Source organism: Chelonia mydas, chromosome 5, assembly GCF_015237465.2.
Source record: "Chelonia mydas isolate rCheMyd1 chromosome 5, rCheMyd1.pri.v2, whole genome shotgun sequence".
NCBI lineage: Eukaryota > Metazoa > Chordata > Testudines > Cheloniidae > Chelonia > Chelonia mydas.
Window position 1 is genome coordinate 101,820,632 of NC_051245.2, and position 21,368 is coordinate 101,841,999.

Below are 21,368 nucleotides of genomic sequence, written 5' to 3' on the forward strand. Positions count from 1 at the left end.
CATGTCCATCAGTGCTAAATTCACACGAAATAATAATGAACAAAACTAAACAGAGCGGGGAGGCGGAAACCTAAACTAAAAATAAATTGCGAGTTTCTCTTCTTCCTTGCTAATAATTTTTCTGCACAGGCATTCTTTTAGAAAATTATTGATCTGATCCTTGGTCTCCTTTCTTCTGCCCCCTACACCCGACATAAATAGCTATGTGGGGATTTCTTTTAGGATATGTCTACAATCAGAGGTGTGATTGAAACTTGAGTAGGCATATCTGCATTAGCTTTAATCTAGCAACCATGGCTAAAAACAACAGTGAAGATGCAGTGGCATGTGTTTCAACGCTGGCTGTACCAGCCCACCCCAGAACCCTGAGTACATACTCAAGTTGCTAATCTGTGCTGGTGTCTGTGCTTCCACATCTTCGCTGCTATTTTTGGTCTGCTGGCTAGATTAAAGCTAGTGCATGTACGCCTACATGAAGTGCAGTCATACCTCTGATTACAGTGTAGACAGCATACAAGGAATGACTGAGTGCCTTAGAGACAATGTTACCTGCCCTCTGACCACCCTTTTGCGTAGCGGTTGTGATTAAGGGAAGGAGAATGCAGTCAAGTCATGATTACTCTTTTGTGATCCCTGGCTGTCCGAAAGGCCTCTTGGATGCTGTTGCACCTAGGTATATCCCCGAGGCGCTGCTATAAGTTGTGGCAGGGGCCCAGCCTACCGCTGGTCAGCATCAGGAGCATGAAGGTACCTTTTTCCATGCCCTCTCACCACCATCAGTTGGGTTGGGCACAGCAATAGTACAGCTGAGGATCCTGCCTGTATGTTAGAATGAGATTTGTGTGTTAAATTTATTAATTATACTATTTTTGTAATTGAAGATAATGAAACAAATGTGGAAGAAGGCCCAAGAATAAAGCAGTTCAGAATGACCTCTGGGATCTCCTTTCTTGAGTGATGGTAGATCAGCAGCTTTATTAAAGTTGATGGACACTATTGCACAGCACCAGCTTCTGTACGCTTTGACAGCAGATGAAGCTCCTGGTTGCAGGGCCAGCTGCAAGTTATGAAAGAGAAGGGAGGTTAAGTTTCCAAACAGAACAAGAGAGGAACTTATTATAGGGGATGGGTCTCACTTCAAAAAATGTTTTTGAACTCTTTAGTGATCAGAAGAATTTATCAATCGTAACTTTTGATACTTTCTTTTGTTCCCTGTTATTTCCTCAACTACATAAATGTACTGAAGAACAATGTATTACTTTTGAAGTTACAAAAGAAGACTGTCAAGGGGATTCTTTAACTCCCTTAACCGTCATAAGAAGGGCTTTCTAATACTGAATTCTCTCTCATGTAAGGTTTAGAGCTTTTGCTTCCCAACTTGTTAGATCTCTTTTTTTTAATGTGTATTAGGATACCTTATTAATTTTGTGAAATAGTTCAGCACATTATTAAAAAAACAAACCAAAACTCAAAACCAACAAGAATCCTCACCAGCATTTACCAACTTGAGGGGTGTGTGTGTGTAATGTTTGTGTGCACACAAATATAGAATTGTATTATATTGTGTTTAGTGTCTCAGATGCCACTCCTCCATTGTTATAGTGTTATAGTGTTATATTGTTATAGTGTTATAGATTTGCACTTGGGACAGCAATGATTTACTTGTCAACATAACTCTATTGATCTGGATAGCCAATTTCGGTTAAAGGTAGAGATACTATAATAATTTTTTTATCAGATTGAGTACATGTGCTAAATATAATCACTTAGCTAAACTGGTGAACACACTCCTGTGCTATTTAATTACCAGATTGGCAGTGGTGCAGACACACAGGAATGCATGTTGTGAAAATGAAGATAAAATGTGTGTTCTGTTTCATCTCTGCTGTAATTTATTGATGAAAAACATGATAATTTTGATCCCCCGGAGTCATAAAACAATGCCAACCAATCAGCATTTTCAGCATTGCAACACAATTTCTAGAAGTATCACTAGATAGAAGGAAGAGAAGGAAATTCAGGGAATATTAGTGGAGGTAAAATATGGCTCCTTAAAAGGTTGGTGAAAAAGGTTATCAAAATATTCCTAGCTCACTGGCTACATCTGCAGTTCAAAATATACAACCCTTTGATATAAATTACACAGGACACTTCTCATGAAAGTCTCATCAGGTTGGAAATTGGCAACACCTGACTTGTGATGAAGTAATGTGTACAGTACTGCCCTGCTATACTAGACACTTGAATCTGGGACTTGAGACTCTCACTCCCTGTATCTTGGGCATACAACCCATTCAGTCTTTGAGAGCAGTTGCCAGCATTCTTGCTCCATGTTTGCCCTTCTGTTGGTGGTACAGAATATGCATATGATGGGCTAGAGGTTGCACTTTATCTATATACTTAAATGTAGTAAAATAACATTTTCTTCAAGCCTCAGCAATTTTCCCTAATTCAGATTCTAGTAGCTGATGTTAAAGATGCGTATACAGTTGCCAAAAATAATTATCTTTGTAAAAGCTACATGAATGTGCAAGAGTGATCAGGCAAAATGTCTAGTGCACTCTGGGACTGGGACAATATTATCTAATTTTAGTGCAGCTGAGCATATTTTTTTCTCTATTGTTATGTTGCTCAGCTTAGTCACTTTCAGGTTCCGAAGAATGGTTCATCAAAAACTAGTTTTGGACCTTGATTAAGAAAGACTTGCTGTTGTTTCAGGTTTATAGTTTAATACCTTGTTCTAAGGAATTGTGATAAAACATTAGAAGGTTAAATCCAATCAATTGTTAATCTATCACTTAAATTGTAAACACTATCTTGGCACAAAAAGTTGGGAAATTGTCAGTTTTTTACCATTTTAAGCAGGTGAAAGGGACATTTATGTTGGTAGACATTTTATCTTATCCAAGACAGACATTCTACTGTGACAGCAATCTCTCTTATAACAGCTTCCAGCATACCAGATCTCGATCTAAAAAGCTTAAAACTCCAGAGGACGAGAGAGAATCAGCTATGATCGTTGGTGCAGAAATCATAGCCACTGAAGCAGCTACAGATGGCTTCAAGGTCAATGAAAAGCCAGAAGAAAAAGTGAAGCTGGTAAATTCAGAAGTGCCTTCTGGGGAAGAGAAAAACATTAGCAGAATGCAGCTGGATCAGCATTTATTGGATAATATTGAGGTCTCAGGTGAGATAAGGACTTGATTATGTTTCACTTGTAAATTTTAGGCTATTGATATTATGATGCCATAAATCTGTGAAGGATAAGGGAAAAGTGTTGCTCCAAGTGGCATAACTAAAAATGCCTATTCATAAAGTTTTTATGCAGGGAAATCATGCAGGCAGGAGCATCATATGGTATTTGTATGTGATAGGAGCAAGAGCACAACCAGTTTAAAATACTGAACTGAGAGCAAAACAGGTAAAATTATTTTTACTCATTTATTTTTAAAAGAAAGGAACCTCCCCCCTAAAAAAGCAGTTTTTTTTTTTAAATTAACTCCTTCCATAGATTGGCACATTGTAGCGAATGAAAAACGTGTCTGGAAAATGATATGAAGTACCTTACCCACTGAGAGATACTGTACGTAATATATACACTTGAGATGTACTGCTTACATTTACAAGCAGAAAACGAATTGTGTATAGTGTTATGGAAAGTCTTAGTTTCCTTGTGCACAAAATCCCCCAGTTCTAAGTGTGCAAGTTCTAATACCTAAGCTACACTAGAAGTGTCTGCTAGAGGGCATGCTCCCTGTGCACACGTTACGTACGCCTGTGCCAGCATATTTTTATTTCCCCTGCTTTGATGCTGATACCTTTTCTGAGATTCATTCTCTTGCTGACTCTGAATTTCACTGCGGGCAAGATATAGTCTCACACTCCTGTCCAGAAGGGAGTTTAGGCCCCAGTTAAGCAAAATACTTGAGCACATGCCTCACTTTAAGCACATGATGAGTCCCATTGTTTTCAGTTTGGCACCAAAACAGTTTTCAGGAATGAAGGATATTACCCTTACTGGAAATACCATCCTTGTTCAAATGTACCAACCAGAAGCTGTAGGCATTGTACAGTTCCCAGCACCAGACAGACGACAAGGTGAATTGTCCAGATGTGACTTCAGTAGGACTACTCATGTGCTTAGAAGTAAGCATGTGCATATTTTGCCGAGTTGGGACTTGACAGTATCCACCCCTTTGCCTGATTTTCAGAGGTATGGATCATTTGCAACTCCCAGTGACTTAAATAGAAGTTGTGAGTGTTCATCACTGTGGAAAAAACAAGTCCTACTTAAGTGCCAAGGTGAAATACAAGCTTTGTAAAAAGAAAAGGAGTACTTGTGGCACCCTTTTCTTTTTGCGAATACAGACTAACACGGCTGTTACTCTGAAGCTTTGTAAAGTAGAGCTCAGTCCATTCTGCTTTTCATAATTAAAAGATGGAAGATTGGACCTTTGTAGAGGGAGCCTTGTGGATGTGACAGCTGGGCTACGTTGTTACGTGTACGGTGCTGGCAATTGATGCCTGCAACCTCTGGCTGATATATCCCAACAATTAATTAAAGAAAATATTCTTTATATATGGAATTTCTGCATTGACATCAGATGGGACTACTTGTTGGTAAATTCTGCAACCAGATAGATTATTTTAATATTCATTGTATACTGCACATGAAATTAATCTTCAGCAGCACTGAAATACAAAATTACTCACTGTAATTTTTTGTGATTTTTATGTCAGTGCTGCTATTTGCCGACAATTCTTGATATTTCTTGTAAATATATTTTCCTTATTTTAAGTCATTATTTCTTGTTTACTGACAGATTTTCACACAGGCATAATAGGTGTAAATTCAGAGTATAAAGTTCAATATGCCAACCTTTTACAATGGTTATTTCAAGTAGTTAAATTGCCTGTAGGCTGTCAGAATAATCATGCCGAGTGCATATTGATAATTTCAAGTGATACAAAAATACTTTGTTTAGTTGTTCAAATTGAAAATGCCAATAGAAAGAAAAACAAGACGTAAAAAAAGGTTTACACTCTAAACTCAATATGCTATTACTTATGTTTTATCAAAGAATAATTTATCATTCTACTTTTTAGTCTGGCCTTTTGCTGATGGAATGCTAGACAGGATTTCTAAATGACAAGCAGAGTTATGAAACTGATATTCAATTCAGACTGCTGTGAGAATGGTATAGAATAATAATAATGCAATATGAAGTTTATTAACAAACCCATATTTTTGATATCTAGGGAACATCTGTTCAAACTCACTTTTCAGCCCTACTCCTATAATGCAGAAAATAAAAACAGAAGATGAGGACAAGGAAGATTCCAGTATTGCTTCCTTTACACCTAAGGATTCTACACTCCCAAGACCCACATCTATCATTTGTGTAAATGAAGAAGACGACTCTTTAAAATCTCAGAATCAGGCTTTCCGGGTTGAATCATGCCAAAAGTCACCTGGATATGCTTCCTTTGAATCAGAGTGCCTGGAAAAAGGGGAAACGAATAGCGTGTCCACAGAGGATGATGTCAGTGACCTAGAAAGCAGTGAAAGTAGTGAAAGTGGTTTGGAACCTGGAGAAATACCTGCCGTAAGAAAAAAATGCTTTGAAAATACCCATTGTATATGAAACATATTACATGGTGGTTTTAATTTATTCATAATCAAGGGCACAGACAGATGTCGAACAACAGCAGGCTACTAACGAAAACCTGCAGAACTTTGTGTGTGTTAAGTCCCATTGACTTCAGTGAGACTTGAGCACGTGCTTAAAATGAAGCATGTGGTTAAGGGCTTTCCTGAATAGGGATGATTTCCTGAATTAGGACAGAATTTAATTGCAGCTCACTTGATGATTTTTTTTTCTTTTCCTGTTTTGGATATCTGGTAATCTGACAGTATGTAGGCAAGTCTGAATTGTCAGAAGGTATAGCTAAGCCCCTCCCGTTTTCACTAACTGCCAGAGTGGAGGACTCCCCATGCTATAACGATACTAGGAAACTTAGTTAGAGCCTTTGAAATAAAATGAAAATCGGGGGGAAAAAGCATCCTATGAGAGCAGAAATGGCCACTACTATAAGATATTTAAGTGTGAGGAAAGAAACTTTTACGTATTCAAAGAACTGAGGAAAAATACCAATCATTTACCATGAGTCAATACCCCTAAAATGTGTTAGGAGGATTGCAGGTTATAAGAGGGTTATCTTTATCCCTCTCTAGTGTATGGACCACATAAAAAGAATAGGAGGAAGGAAACTCTCAAGGATACCACAATCAAATTTTTCTTTCTCCTGCTATTGGAAAGTCTGGCAATCTGACATGGGGATATGAACAGCAGTAAATAATCTCATGCTAAAACAAGTGATTTGAACTTGTCTGCCTGTGGCACATAATAGCTTATTCTCCTGAGGGCTGTAATACTGTCATGTGTTTTCAGTTGTTAGGTTTAGTATGTGGGTTCTGGTTGGTGTTGGTGGCCTGTGATATATAGAGGCTTAGACTGATGATCTTGTGATCCCTTCTGGCCTTCGACTTTGCGTAACTATACACTGTATTCACAACCACAAGTGAGGATGCTTAGGGAGGCACTACAGATTGTAACACCCTCCTACCAAATGTTGAGTGTTGGCAGATGACTAAAGATAGACCATATAGTAGCTGGCAAAAGTATGTTCTAAAGACCAGGTCACAACTTTGCAGATCTCTTCATAGAGCTTGCACTCTTACCACTCCAGAGACTGTGTGTGACCTAGTAGAATAAGCCATGACATTGTTTGGTGGAAACATGTGGCTTCCTGTGCTTTGGCAAAACATGCTTTGATCTATATGGCAGTTGAAGTATTTGAGGCCTTTTCACCGTTAACATCTGGATAATAGCGGTTGAAAACAGAACTTGACTTCCTGAAGGGTTTAATACCTTAGATGTAAATCTTAATGGCCCTATATTCATCTAATGTATGCTCCCCCCCCCACCCCCGGTGAAATGGATTTAACAGAAGGAAGGTAGTGCAGTTTCATGAGCTTTATGGAAATTAATGTTTTACTTAGGAATAAGAGGAGGAAGAGAGAGATTAGTACCCTGAATACTAATTTAAAGGCCAGACAGGAAATCTGTGTACCAGAGGAAGTTGAAGGATTTCAGCAGTATGTAGAAAATGTGTAACATTGGGGTGAAAAGGTAAAGATCTTGGTTTGTCCATGGTGTTAATATGGACAGCTAGAAATGGCTGAATCTTGAACTAAAGAGCAGATCTGTTTAGCTCAGATTCAGGAGAACCTCGTGCTTTTAGAACTAGGTATCCTGAGTTCATTCCCCGGAAATGAACTGACCAGACAAGTCATTGCAACTGGTGGGCCATGCAGGGATTTGAAGTTGTAATGAGCTTCCCCACATTCATCAAGTATATTTTTATCCCTCTCTAGTGGATGGACCACATAAAAAGTGTTCATGAGTTTGCTATTGCCTCTGAGCTAATGGACTGGGTCCTTTAGCTCAGGCAATAGTGGTTCATGCATTCAAATTGAGAGATCTTGGTTTCAGTCCTCACAGATGAACAGACCATGGGTGTTATTACAGAAACAATATTGGACCCATTAATAGTGATAGAAACTTGGAAAACCATGCACTCTTTTTGGAAAGAACAGCAGGGTACTTTAGGCTCCCTGTAGAGAGCCAATTACTTTGCATTAACTTTATCATTTCTGTGTTGAATCTGAATTTCCTTCTGAACTACTTGGGGGCCTTCAAATCCAATGTTGCTCTGTGACTCCTGTCCTCTTGGGAACACTGGAGAATATTGAGTAAATTATCTTTTAGCATTTGAAAGATAGAACAGGTTCCGTTGCCCCTATTTGGAGACAATGACAGATAACTTCTTGTGTAATCTGGCATATCAGTTGATCATTGGATGTTGGGGGCTTGATGAATCTGTCCCTGGGAAGAGTTCAGTTCAGCTGAGTATCCATTCAGAATTAATTCCATAACCTAACCTGTTTAAGGTAGATCAATAGTGTGCAAAGTTTTTGGGGTCTTCCTCCTATATTGTCCTGGGTCTTATACATGTGGACCAAAGAGTCTGGCCCTTATTCTTAGAGGTGGAAGAAGACGTAGAGGTAAATTCAGATCTGCATCTCCTGATACGTCTCTTACCAGCTACTGTCCATCATCTACGTCTATTATCATCTATCTCTATAGAAGTCAGAATCTCTTCTTTGATAGCAGGATGACCAGCCCTTTGGGCTGCCTGTTTCTACTATCAGGTCAAAATTCCCTTCTGTTCTGTCTCATAGAAGGAAGAGATTTCTTACCTTTACCAGAAGTTTCCACCGCTACTTTATCACCACTCCCCAAAGAGCTTCTCTTTGAAAATATTGAGATAACCAATTATCGGTTGCTGGTGCCAAGGAAGGACTCTGCTAGAGACCCTCAGCACCACCATGGCTCCGCCCACACCCAGACATCCAGACTGATCGCATGCCCCAGTGCCCCCAAAACAAAAAAGGCCAACAGAGGGCACTCCGTGGCCAGGTCTAAAGACCAGTTGGCCAATAGCCCCCACCCGGCTCCCATTCGGTAGGGATTCCGTTGACTTCTGCCCCGAGATGGGTCCAGTCAAGTCCAGACCTGCAGCGCTGCCCTACACGCCACCGTGAAGACTTACAGCTTCCTTCCACCCTGGAGGCGTTCCAGGCAGCAGCGGACCTTTTGGCGCTTACAGCACCATCCTCCCCCCAGGCGAGACAGATCGCCAGCACCGCTTCTGGGCCTGGTACATTCCATGAGGAAACCGGTGATGATGTTGGCCATAAGACCACCATCCCTGTCGCATCAGCCTGCGGCACTGGTGGCCCGTGTGGGTGAACCGCTCCGGTCCCCCAGTTGGCACCATTCTCCGGCACCAAGCCGCTCTGCTCCTCCGTGGTCATCGCAGTCTGAGACCAACAACCCTACCCGGCACCGTGGCCAGGCCAACGGCAGGTTCCTCAGTGGCCCTTCTGGACACCCTGGGCTTATCACCAGAGCGGCATCGGTGCCTCAACTTCTTTTGGGCAGCTGCATATGCTGACATAAATGGTCTCTCTCACCACTCCTCCCTTTGTAATAATATTAAGCACTATAAGCATCTTTTCAGTGTTGTAATCATGCTGTGTTACAGGTTATATTTAATGTATCTGTTTGGGTACCTCTCAGACATTCCCAAGTGGCTTTTCAAATACTTTCCAATACACCTCCATGCTCCGTCTGTGTTACTGTTATACAGAGTTATATTACAGAGATGCTTTTAGGAAGGCCAATCTGCTTTACTTTTTTGCTCAGCTAGTTGCATCTTTTAATGTCATAAACCCATCCTGTGCATTAGCCACAACATCCTCCTCCCTCCACTTAATTTAGTAAATGGTATGTAGCTCTGTATTGTAGCTGCTGACAACCTTGATTTGCTGTTTTCTTGTTCTTGAGGATGTGCATTGTTTTGTCAGTCATCTCCTTTATCTGTCCTCCTTACCTAGACTGGCAAACTCCAGAAGTGATCTCTGGTACTGATCCTTGATAAATGAGGCTGTTGTGACCTGATTTTCCCTTTTTTCGAAAGTACCCATATGATGATAATTACTGATAACTGCATGAAGCCACCACAGGAAGAATAGCATGGCTGTGCAGATAAATGAAATGGCACACACATTTCCATTTAATACCATATGAGTCAGTGTGATAAAATGTTTTGAAATATACAAAAAGAACAAGAGTACTTGTGGCACCTTAGAGACTAACAAATTTATTTGAGCATAAGCTTTAGTGACTTTATCAGAAGCATAGAATGGAACATATAGTCAGAGGATATATATACATACAGAAAATATGAAAAGGTAGAGTTGGTCTGCCAACTTCCTCCTTTTCATATTTTCTGTATGTGTATATATCCTCTGACGATATGTTCCATTCTATGCATCTGATGAAGTGAGCTGTAACCCATGAAAGCTTATGCTCAAATAAACTTGTTAGTCTCTAAGGTGCCACATGTACTCCTTTTCTTCTTGCAGATACAGACTAACACAGCTGCTACTCTGAAACTTGAAATATACAGAAATATTCTAGCGTACATTACATTTTCAGCCAGTGTTAATCTTTATTCAGTAAATTTAGCATTTATTTATTGTAATTGTTTGTTAATGGTTGCTTTGTGTTTTTTTAAAGACAAACTTAAATGTTGCATTTTAACTTTTAGTTACTAAACTGAATGGGTGAAAACTTATGAAGAAAAACTGTACATGTTTTTTAAATATGTTGTTGTCCTAATACCAAGTTGTTTTCCACACCTTTTTCTGAAGTAAAGGGAGAGATTATCCCATCTCCTAGATCTAACAAAATAACTAATGTCAGACAAATTTTTGAACCATCGATGAGAGGTTTTTTACATGCCTGATGTGAGAATTCATCTAACAAAGTGGATTATTTACACCAGTGGTTCTCAAACTTTTGTACTGGTGACCCCTTTCACATAGCAAGCCTCTGAGTGCCACCCCTCTTATCAGTTAAAAACATATTAACACCATTATAAATGTTGGAGGAAAAGTGGGGTTTAGTGTGGAGGCTGACAGGTCGCGACCCCACAAGTAATAACCTTGTGACCCCCTGAGGGGTCCCGACCCCCACTTTGAGAACCCCTGCTTTACGCCATTAGCAGAAGAATATTCTTGCTTATCAGCATTAGTTTTGTTCAGTTTCCAACTAAACTAAATATGGTCTCTCCCTTTCAGTTAGCAGAAATTGAAAGAAAGAAAACATGTAAGAGTTGGCGTCATCCACTAAGTAAACCCCCGGCCAGATCTCCTATGACACTGGTTAAACAGCAGGCAGTAAGTGATGAAGGTGAGCATGCTTTTAATGTGTTTCTCTAATTACATCTGTCTGTCTTTATAAACCCGTATACATATATCTTTTAACTATTACAAAAGTACTGAAGATGAAAGAGTATTTTGACTGTGTGGGAAATCTTCTAAAGTTGCAGAATAATTCCATTAAAAAGCTTTCAGCACGCTTGCTGAATTCATGAGTTCTTTCTTTCCCCCGTTTCACTTAAATTCTCCTAAACATATTAGAACTGTCTTGTAAGAAGCTCAGAACAGTATGAAGTCATTTAAAGTGCTGCATGTGGGATGAAGACACTCTGTAGCCAGATCTCCTTTGTTGAATTTCACAGCAATTGGCTTTAGCAGCAAACTTTATATCTTATTTTAGGAAGGCAAGTATAGCTATGACATACCATTTTTAGATCTTCAGAACATCAACCCTGCTTGTAAATTGTACCTCGTTGGATTATTTTAAAAAAATTTTGCATTGTGATTTTGTTTGACATCCAGTTGGAGGCTTGAAAAGTGGTTCTGGTAAAAGACATCTGTAGTCTTGATTCATGAAAGAGACCACAGATATTCCAACCATCAGAAAGGTTACCAACAGTCTTTATTATACCTTGGATTCTGGCCCCCCAATTAATTAAAAATATAAAGGGAAACAATTAAATAGACTGGTCTCTCTCTCTAGGTTTGACAAAGCCATTTTACTATATCCATTGAAAATGGAGAGGTACTGAGCATGTCCCACATACATTCCTCATTTTACTCCTGAGGGCATTCTGCGCCAATAAAATAAAAATTCTGCGCACAATATTTTAAAATTCTGCATGTTTTATTTGCCAAACTGTAGCTCACAAAAGCTTATGCTCAAATAAATTTTAGTCTCTAAGGTGTCACAAGTACTCCTTTTCTTTTTGTGGATACAGACTAACACCGTTGTTACTCTGAAACCTAAATAAATTCAGAGGCTCCAGCATGACAGTGGGGAGCACAGGCCACTGGCTACATGAAGGTGGGAGATCACCTTGTAGCCCCCTCCCCCAGGACGCAGACTCAGCAGTGAGGCTGCATCCGAACCTGACACTGCACAAAGGCCTGGGCCTGACCCAGAAACACTCTGGGCCCTGCCCCTCTGCACAGGCTCACCAGGTGTAGGGCAGGCAGGTTCAACCAGGCAGAATCCAAGTGTGGAGGGGCTGTGTGGGGGGATCCAGGTGTGGGATGAGAGGATTCTGTGTGGGACAGTCTGGGTGCAGGCAGCTCAGAGGGGGGATCTGGATGCACAGAGGCTTGTTGGGGGGGGCAGTTTCCAGGTGCAGGGGCAATGGGACTCTGCAGGGGCTTCCAGGTGAAGATGGTTGCAGTTCAGCGGAGGGGTCTCAGCGAGGGGGTCTCGGTGCTGGAGGATTGGGGCTTGGTGGGGTGGGGACCTGGGTGCAGCTAGTTGAGGGTCAGTGGCATGGGGGTCTGGATGTGTGGGCTCAGGGTGGTGCAGGGGGTGAGGCATCAGCGTGGGGGTTTGAGTGCAGGGAGCTCTGGGGGGTGATCTGGATGCAGGGGTGGGGGTCTGGAGGCAGGGGATCTGTAGGCAAGGGTCTCCAGGTGCAGGGGTTGAGGTTCAGTGGGGTGGGATTCGGGTATGGAGGGCTAGGAGGGTTCTGGATGTACTGGGTGAGGCTTGGCAGGGGTGTCTGGGTATGGGAGGTCCGGATGCACGGGGGTAGGGTGGATTGGGAGCAGCTCCCCATACAGTGACCCCTCCCCCCACAGCTGAGGAGTGATGAGGGCAGGAAGCAGGGAAGGATGATGAGCTTCCTGCAGCTGCGGGAGGTTTCTGGGGGTGGGTCTGACACAGCTCCAGCTAGTCTTTGCAGGGGAGGAAGAAGCCCCGTCCGCTCCTGCCTCCAGCCCAGCTGGGATGAGCAGCTGATCCCGGCTCAGGGTAGGAGCCACTGACTGGAGTGTCCTCAGCCCCACTGTGATTTACCTCTCCGCCGGCTATTCTGGGTGCCTGAAACAATGTACCTGTGCTGCTAGGGAATGGTGCGGTGTGACTGCTCTTGCAACTTCTTTTTGCTTCCCTGTCAGAAAGTCATTTTTCTGTGGGGAAGCAAAGAAATCTGCAGAGGACATGAATTCTGTACATGTGCAGTTTTGCAGTATTTCCCCAGGAATATCATTTATACCATTTTCTATAGTTATACCAGTAAGTTTCTGTAAAAAACAAAGTTCAAGATTTTAAAAACCAGGGATCAGATTCTCAGCATAGCTGAAGAGAGCAGGCATAAATGTAGGCCAACTAAAAGCAAAAATAGCCCTTAATGAAATTTTAAAGCTATGCAGGACTGCCTACCTATCCTCATTTCTGACACAATTCCTACTCTGTGGGAATCGGCAGCAGCGTTAAGGTAGCTTTCTGCTTGCTTGGTGGTGCACAAAGCAGATGGTGTCAGGGCAAAGAATCTGGCTCCTAAATTCACATTTAAGCAGTTAAATAATTTTCAAAAACATTGAGCACAGAGCAGCTCCCATTGACTTCCAGGAGTGCTGCTATGTACTCAGCACTTCTGAAATGTAGTCCAATCGCTTAGATGCCTAAATAAGGAGCCTAATATTATGCACCAATCTTTCTATAATATTAAAACTCTGCACCTCAAAGCTAGATACCACCATAGATTGGAAAGTTTTTCAATAGATCCAAATAGAATTGGGCTTCTCCCATAATATTTCAGTCTGATGGGGTTGTGAAAAAATAGTAAGATCAAAATTATATAGTACAGCCATCAAGCTATACGGTATGCCAGCTGCACTCCTGTATAAGGTGCTTTTGCTTTCCTTAACTGTTATAAGCAATGGGGGGGAGGGTATGTTTATGTGTGTAAATATATTAAAAAAAACCCTCATCCCCCAATAAAAAACCCCAAACACAACCACCCAAGGGCAGTACTTTTTCTTATTTCCACAGCACCTGGGTCACTGCACTTTCCCTTTCTTAAAGCCTGCAAACTGTAGCATACATTTCACTTTCGTAGTTTAAACCTTGTGGCACATTCAAATTCAGTTTTTCACTCGAGCCTCGAGCAGTATTTTGCATCCTTTCAGGAGATGTAACTTATGTAATTAGGGAATAGTTTGGATCTGACATTCATACAGTATGTGATGACCTCCATTTAAAATATTTAAAAAACGGCAAAAGTTCTCTCTTCTGTTAAATGGAGAATAGAGGCCTTAGTTTTTATCCCATCATAATTTTAAGTTTTACTGTGTGTTTTTTTTTTCAAAAATTTAGGATTAATATTTAAGTTAAAGCCCTAAGTTACAAAGGAAATTTGATCTTCCATATTTGGTAAGTAGTGCTAAAAGAAGCCTCTTTTCCCCTCAGCTACTATAGATTCATCCATACACAGTTCCTGTAGCTAACTTGATGGTACTTTTGATTTGAATGACTTATCAGACATCTCTTATTAAAATGTTGATCATGTTTTCAGGGTTTACATGCAAACATGCTAATAAGGTATATAACAGTTGTTGAAAGCAGTTTTTATTTCAGGTTTGCAAGCACCAGCTATTAACAGTTGGGAAAATAAAAAATCCTCTATCCTTGTCACATTCCTTTGTGTGTGTGTTTCCAATAACAAAACATTCATTTTAGGGGAAAATAGTTTGAGAAAAAGTGCACAGCAATTCTGTTGTGTTTTAATAGATAGGAATATGGAATGTATATTGTCTTTTAACATATACCGGTAACAGTTTTTTTTAAACAGCATATTTTGATGATAGATTTTAAAAAAAACTAGTTAAGGGAGATGGAAAACAACCATGTACTTTATTTTAAACAATGTAATTAGCATAGTTAAATTAACATAAGCCCTTCTTTATTTAAATCATTCACCTCCATTACAACAATAATTTTTTGGACAATAACCAACAGAAATGACAAACTCACAATAGAAACTGATGCACAGCAAGCAAGCGATATGGTTAGAGTTCTGCTTCCATCGCATTTCATTTCATTTTCTGCCTTCTTTTTGGCATTCATCTAGGAGGCTGCTCTTAGAGGAGCTGGGACTGGCAAATACAGGTCACTTCTGAGATTGCTGACACTGACGGGCTTGAATTTCAGCGCTCAGACCTCCAGTGAAGTCTGTGTGGGTGCTGAGCATCTCTAAGATATCTGGTCTCATGGTTTCAACACAGTGGTGCCAGCTGCTTATTAAATGAGGCTACATTTTTTTTGTTTATGAAAAGTTACAACACTCAAGTATAGTTGTGTAAGTGTAAATCCAGCAAAGCCATGAATTGGTATGTTAAATTCATGTCTACAAAGCACTTCGTAAAGGAATGCAAAAGGTTGGCCCCCCCGAAGGTGTAACTTGCACAGCTTTTGTCTACGAACAATGGAAGGCTTACCTCCAGACATAAGCTGCAACCTTACAGGCAGCTTAAAAAAACCCCCTCTGCAGCCGTTTTTGTTCTGTTGGATAACGCAAATTTAACAGGGCTGTCATGTCTCTTCCAATGTAATGCTTTCAGTCAGCCTGAGCTAAGGGTATGTCTACACTATGAAATTAGGTCGAATTTATAGAAGTCGGTTTTGTAGAAAGCGTTTTTACACAGTTGATTGTGCGTGTCCCCACACAAATGCTCTAAGTGCATGTAGTCAGCGGAGTGCGTCCACAGTACCGAGGCAACCATCAACTTCTGGAGCGTTGCACTGTGGGTAGCTATCCCACAGTTCCCGCAGTCTCCGCCGCCCATTTGAATTCTGGGTAGAAATCCCGGTGCCTGATGGGGCTAAAACATTGTCGCGGGTGGTTGTGGGTACATATCTTCAGGCCCCCCTTCCCTCCCTCCTTCCATGAAAGCAAGGGCAGACAATCGTTTTGCGCCTTTTTTCTTGAGTTACCTGTGCAGACGCCATACCACAGCAAGCATGGAGCCCGCTCAGCTAACCATCACCGTATGTCTCCTGGGTGCTGGCAGACGCGGTACTGCATTGCTACACAGCAGCAGTGTATTGCCTTTTGGCAGCAGATGGTGCAGTATGACTGGTAGCCATCGTCGACGTAGTCTTGGGTGCTATTTTAACCGACCTCGATGAGGTCAGGGGCGCCTGGGCAAACATGGGAGTGACTCAGCCAGGTCATTACCCTTTTAAGTTTCATCTCATGGCGATTCAGTCCTGCCGGCAGTGCACTGTCTTTTAATCAGCAGCCAGCAGAAGATGATGACCAGCAATCATACTGCACCGTCTTCTGCCGAGCACCCAGGAGATGACGATGGGTAGAGGTCGTACTACACAGTCTGCTGCCAGCAAGATGTATAAAGATAGATGAAGTGGATCAAAACAAGAAATAGACCAGATTTGTTTTGTATTCATTTTCTACTCCCTCCCTCTGTGAAATCAATGGCCTGCTAAACCCAGTTTTGAGTTCTATCCTTGAGGTTTTGAGTTCTATCCTTGAGGGGGCCATTCTGTTTCTCACAAAGCCACCCCCTTTGTTGATTTTAATTCCCTATAAGCCAACCCTGTAAGCCATGTCGTCAATCGCCCCTCCCTCCTTCAGGGCAATGGCAGACAATCGTTCCGCTCCTTTTTTCTGTGCAGATGCCATACCCTGGCAAGCATGGAGCCCGCTCAGATCACTTTGGCAATTAGGAGCACATTAAACACCACACGCTTTATCCAGCAGTATATGCAGCACCAGAACCTGGCAAAGCGAAACCGGGCGAATAGGCGACATCAGCGTGGTGACGAGAGTGATGAGGACATGGACACAGACTTTTCTCAAAGCACGGGCCCTGGCAGTGTGGCATCATGGTGCTACTGGGGCAGGTTCATGCGGTGGAACGCCGATTCTGGGCTCGGGAAACAAGCACAGACTGGTGGGACCGCATAGTGTTGCAGGTCTGGGACGATTCCCAGTGGCTGCGAAACTTTCACATGCGTAAGGGTACTTTCATGGAACTTTGTGACTTGCTTTCCCCTGCCCTGAGGCTCAAGAATACCAAGATGAGAGCAGCCCTCACAGTTGAGAAGCGAGTGGCAATAGCCCTGTGGAAGCTTGCAATGCCAGACAGCTACCGGTCAGTCAGGAATCAATTTGGAGTGGGCAAATCTACTGTGGGGGTTGCTGTGATGCAAGTAGCCAACGCAATCAAAGATCTGCTGATCTCAAGGGTAATGACCCTGGGAAATGTGCAGGTCATAGTGGATGGCTTTGCTGCAATGGGATTCCCTAACTGTGGTGGGGCCATAGACGGAACCCATATCCATATCTTGGCACCGGAGCACCAAGCCGGCGAGTACATAAACCGCAAGGGGTACTTTTCAGTGGTGCTGCAAGCACTGGTGGATCACAAGGGACGTTTCACCAACATCAACGTGGGATGGCCGGGAAAGATACATGACGCTCGCATCTTCAGGAACTCTGGTCTGTTTCAAAAGCTGCAGGAAGGGACTTTATTTCCAGATCAGAAAATAACCGTTGGGGATGTTGAAATGCCTATAATTATCCTTGGGGACCCAGCCTACCCCTTAATGCTGTGGCTCATGAAGCCGTACACAGGCACCCTGGACAGTAGTCAGGAGCTGTTCAACTACAGGCTGGGCAAGTGCAGAATGGTGGTAGAATGTGCATTTGGACGTTTAAAGGCGCGCTGGCGCAGTTTACTGACTTGCTTAGACCTCAGCGAAACCAGTATTCCCACTGTTATTACTGCTTGCTGTGTGCTCCACAATATCTGTGAGAGTAAGGGGGAGACGTTTATGGCGGGGTGGGAGGTTGAGGCAAATCGCTTGGGTGCTGGTTACGCGCAGCCAGACACCAGGGCGGTTAGAAGAGCACAGGAGGGCGCGGTACGCATCAGAGAAGCTTTGAAAAGCAGTTTCATGACTGGCCAGGCTACGGTGTGAAAGTTCTCTTTGTTTCTCCTTGATGAAACCCCCCTCCCCTTGGTATACTCTACTTCCCTGTAAGCTAACCACCCTCCCCTCCCCCCTTCGATTACTGCTTGCATAGGCAATAAAGTCATTGTTGCTTCACATTCATGCATTCTTTATTAATTCATCACACAAATAGGGGGATAACTACCAAGGTAGCCCAGGAGGGGTGGTGGAGGAGAGAAGCACCAGGAGGGGTGGTGGAGGAGGGAAGGACAAGGCCACACAGCACTTTAAAAGTTTAAAACTTATTGAATGCCAGCCTTCTGTTGCTTGGGCAATCCTCTGGGATGGAGTGGCCGGGTGGCCAGAGGCCCCCCCACCGCATTCTTGGGCGTCTGGGTGAGGAGGCTATGGAACTTGGGGAGGAGGGCAGTTGGTTACACAGGGGCTGTAGTGGCGGTCTGTGCTCCTGCTGCCATTCCTGCAGCTCAACCATATGCTGGAGCATATTAGTTTGATCCTCCAGCAGCCTCAGCATTGAATCCTGCCTCCTCTTATCATGCTGCCGCCACCTTTCAGCTTCAGCCCTCTCTTCAGCCTGCCACTTATTCTCTTCAGCCCGCCACCTCTCCTCCCAGTCATTTTGTGCTTTCCTGCACTCTGACATTGTCTGCCTCCACACACTTGTCTGTGCTCTGTCAGTGTGGGAGGACAGCATGAGCTCAGAGAACATTTCATCGCTAGTGCATTTTTTTTGCCTTCTAATCTTCACTAGCCTCTGGGAAGGAGAAGATCCTGTGATCCTTGAAACACATGCAGCTGGTGGAGGAAAAAAAAGGAACAGTGATATTTAATAAGACACATTTTATAGAACAATGAGTACATTCTTTCACGGTAAACCTTGCTGTTAACATTACATACATAGCACATGTGCTTTCGTTCCAAGGTTGCATTTTGCCTCCCCCCAGCGCATGGTTAGCCCCTCCCCCCTTTCCGTGGCTAACGGAAGGGAACGTTTCTGTTCAGCCACAGGCAAACAGCTCAGCAGGAACGAGCACCTCTGAATGTCCCCTTAAGAAAAGCATCCTATTTCAATCAGGTGACCATCAATGATATCACTCTCCTGAGGATAACAGAGAGATAAAGAACGGATGTTGTTTGAACGCCAGCAAACATACACTGCAATGCTTTTTTCTGCAATGATTCCCGAGTACGTGCTACTGGCCTGGAGTGTGGTAAAGTGTCCTACCGTGGTGGACGGAATAAGGCTGTCCTCCCCAGAAACCTTTTGCAGAGGCTTTGGGAGTACATCCAGGAGAGCTGCGAATGCCAGGGCAAATTAATCATTAAACATGCTTGCTTTTAAACCATGTATACTATTTTAAAAGGTACACTCACCAGAGGTCGCTTCTCCGCCTGGCGGGTCCGGGAGGCAGCCTTGGGTGGGTTCGGGAGGTAGTGGCTCCAGGTCCAGGGTGAGAAACAGTTCCTGGCTGTCGGGAAAACCGGTTTCTCCGCTTGCTTGCTGTGAGCTATCTACAACCTCGTCATCATCCTCTTCCTCATCCCCAAAACCTGCTTCCGTGTTGCCTCCATCTCCATTGAAGGAGTCAAACAACACAGCTGAGGCAGTGGTGGCTGAACCCCCTAAAATGGCATGCAACTCATCATAGAAGCGACATGTTTTGGGCTCTGATCCGGAGCGGCCGTTTGCCTCTCTGGTTTTCTGGTAGGCTTGCCTCAGCTCCTTAAGTTTCACGTGGCACTGCTTTGGGTCCCTGTTATGGCCTCTGTCCTTCATTCCCTGGGAGATTTTGACAAATGTTTTGGCATTTCAAAAACTGGAATGTAGTTCTGATAGCACGGATTCGTCTCCCCATACAGCGATCAGATCCCGTACCTCCCGTTCAGTCCATGCTGGAGCTCTTTTGTGATTCTGAGACTCCATCATGGTCAGCTCTGCTGATGAGCTCTGCATGGTCACCTGCAGCTTGCCCCGCTGGCCAAACAGGAAATTGAAATTCAAAAGTTCGTGGGCCTTTTCCTGTCTACCTGGACAGTGCATCTGAGTTAAGAGTGCTGTCCAGAGCGGACACAATGTGGAGCACTCTAGGATAGCTCCCGGAGGCCAATACCGTCTAATTGTGTCCACAGTACCCCAAATTCGACCCGGCAAGGCCGATTTCAGCACTAATCCCCTTGTCGGGGGTGGAGTAAGTAAATCGATTTTAAGAGCCCTTTAAGTCGAAACAAAGGGCTTCATCGTGTGGATGGGTGCAGGGTTAAATCGATTTAATGCTGCTAAATTCAACCTCAACTCCTAGTGTAGACCAGGGCTAAGTGTCACTGAATTGCATGTGGTAATTATAATTGTTTCCTTATCCATAAGTCTCCCACCTCGTTCTAAGCCTAAAATCTCTCATTGGTTCTTCTTCCCTTTACGTCCGAAAATGTCTGAACAGATCTGTAATTTTTGATCTGGGCCTCAAATTCACCAAATTCAGTACTTCAATTAGCTGTTAAGCATCTTTCTGAACATTAGTGATAGCTTAGACACATGATCCATATCTCTGTAGTGTTTGCATGCCTTGAGGGGCTAGACTGAGCAGATTTCAGACAGTGTTACAGTAATTTACACAAAAAGGGCTTTATTAACTTTATAATTAATCTGGTAAAGTAATTAAAGATTTAAATATGTGGTGGGTTGGAGTGAAGTTGCTCTTTTTAAATGAGAGATTATAGAGGTTGTGGCTGATGATGGCTCTTTAACCTGGGCTAGAGCTAAAATAAAGTATCAGAAATGAGGATCTCCACTTCAGTGTGGATTATTCTTGCCATAAGCTGGTCAGATGGCACAAACCTGGCAGTGAGTCGCAAGGATTCTATCGTCTCCATGCTGTCTTCTGCAGCAGGCTGTCAGCCTTCTAGGATCCCTATATCTATTGTCACAGAAGCAGAAGCCTAACAGCAGGTCATGTGTCTCCTAGCATTTAGCTCCCCTCCATTTCTCCCTTGCATGGGAAGATTATCCTTCTGGTGACATAGTTTGGGGATGGGTGTGAATTGGTACCTGCTAGCTACTGGGGACATGTGGCCCTCTTGTTGTGAGAAGGGTAAAACAGTCAGTGGAAATGGTGGGTATTACTAAATATCTGAAGAAGTCCCTCCTTTGTCCCCCAACCCTCCTCTCTCTCAAGATTGTGGTAATCTTGTATGCTAGATTTCCAGGCTTGGTCAAGATGGAGTGTTTGCACTTTGGTACCGCTCTCTTTTCTCTCGGCTCCTTCCAATTGTCTGGTTTCCCGAAATTGTCCTTTTCACTCTGACTTCTCATCATGCATCATACAGGCCAGCAGCCACCCAATTCCTAGCTTCTGTGGGCAGCACTGCAACAGAGATTATAGACTTTGGTGGGCAGAGCTTGCACACAAGATGGAAAATGAATGAGCCACTAAAGGGAAAAGCAATGCTTGCCCCTTTAGCAAAATGAGGCCTCATCAAGTGGTAGCTGGATTTAGGGGACCTGAATCACAGACACCAAGGCAATGCCAAGTTCACATATATTTAGTGGGAGGACAAGAGCTCTGTTTAGAAGGATGCCAGTTTGCCGCCTTC

General features: G+C 43.0%; 1 protein-coding gene across 25 annotated transcripts in view; it reads left to right on the forward strand.

Moving 5' to 3' along the window:
• KDM4C (lysine demethylase 4C) overlaps nt 1-21,368 on the forward strand; it is a 446,017-nt gene that overhangs the window by 249,976 nt on the left and 174,673 nt on the right. For 23 of the 25 annotated variants that reach the window (XM_043547717.1, XM_037901932.2, XM_037901922.2 and 20 more), the window contains 3 exons: nt 2,949-3,187; nt 5,260-5,606; nt 10,772-10,883. In XM_043547717.1, the coding sequence (XP_043403652.1) occupies nt 2,949-3,187; nt 5,260-5,606; nt 10,772-10,883 (698 nt within the window). The remainder of the gene's footprint in view (nt 1-2,948; nt 3,188-5,259; nt 5,607-10,771; nt 10,884-21,368) is intronic. The other 2 variants (XR_006291311.1, XR_006291312.1) reach the window with 1 other exon arrangement.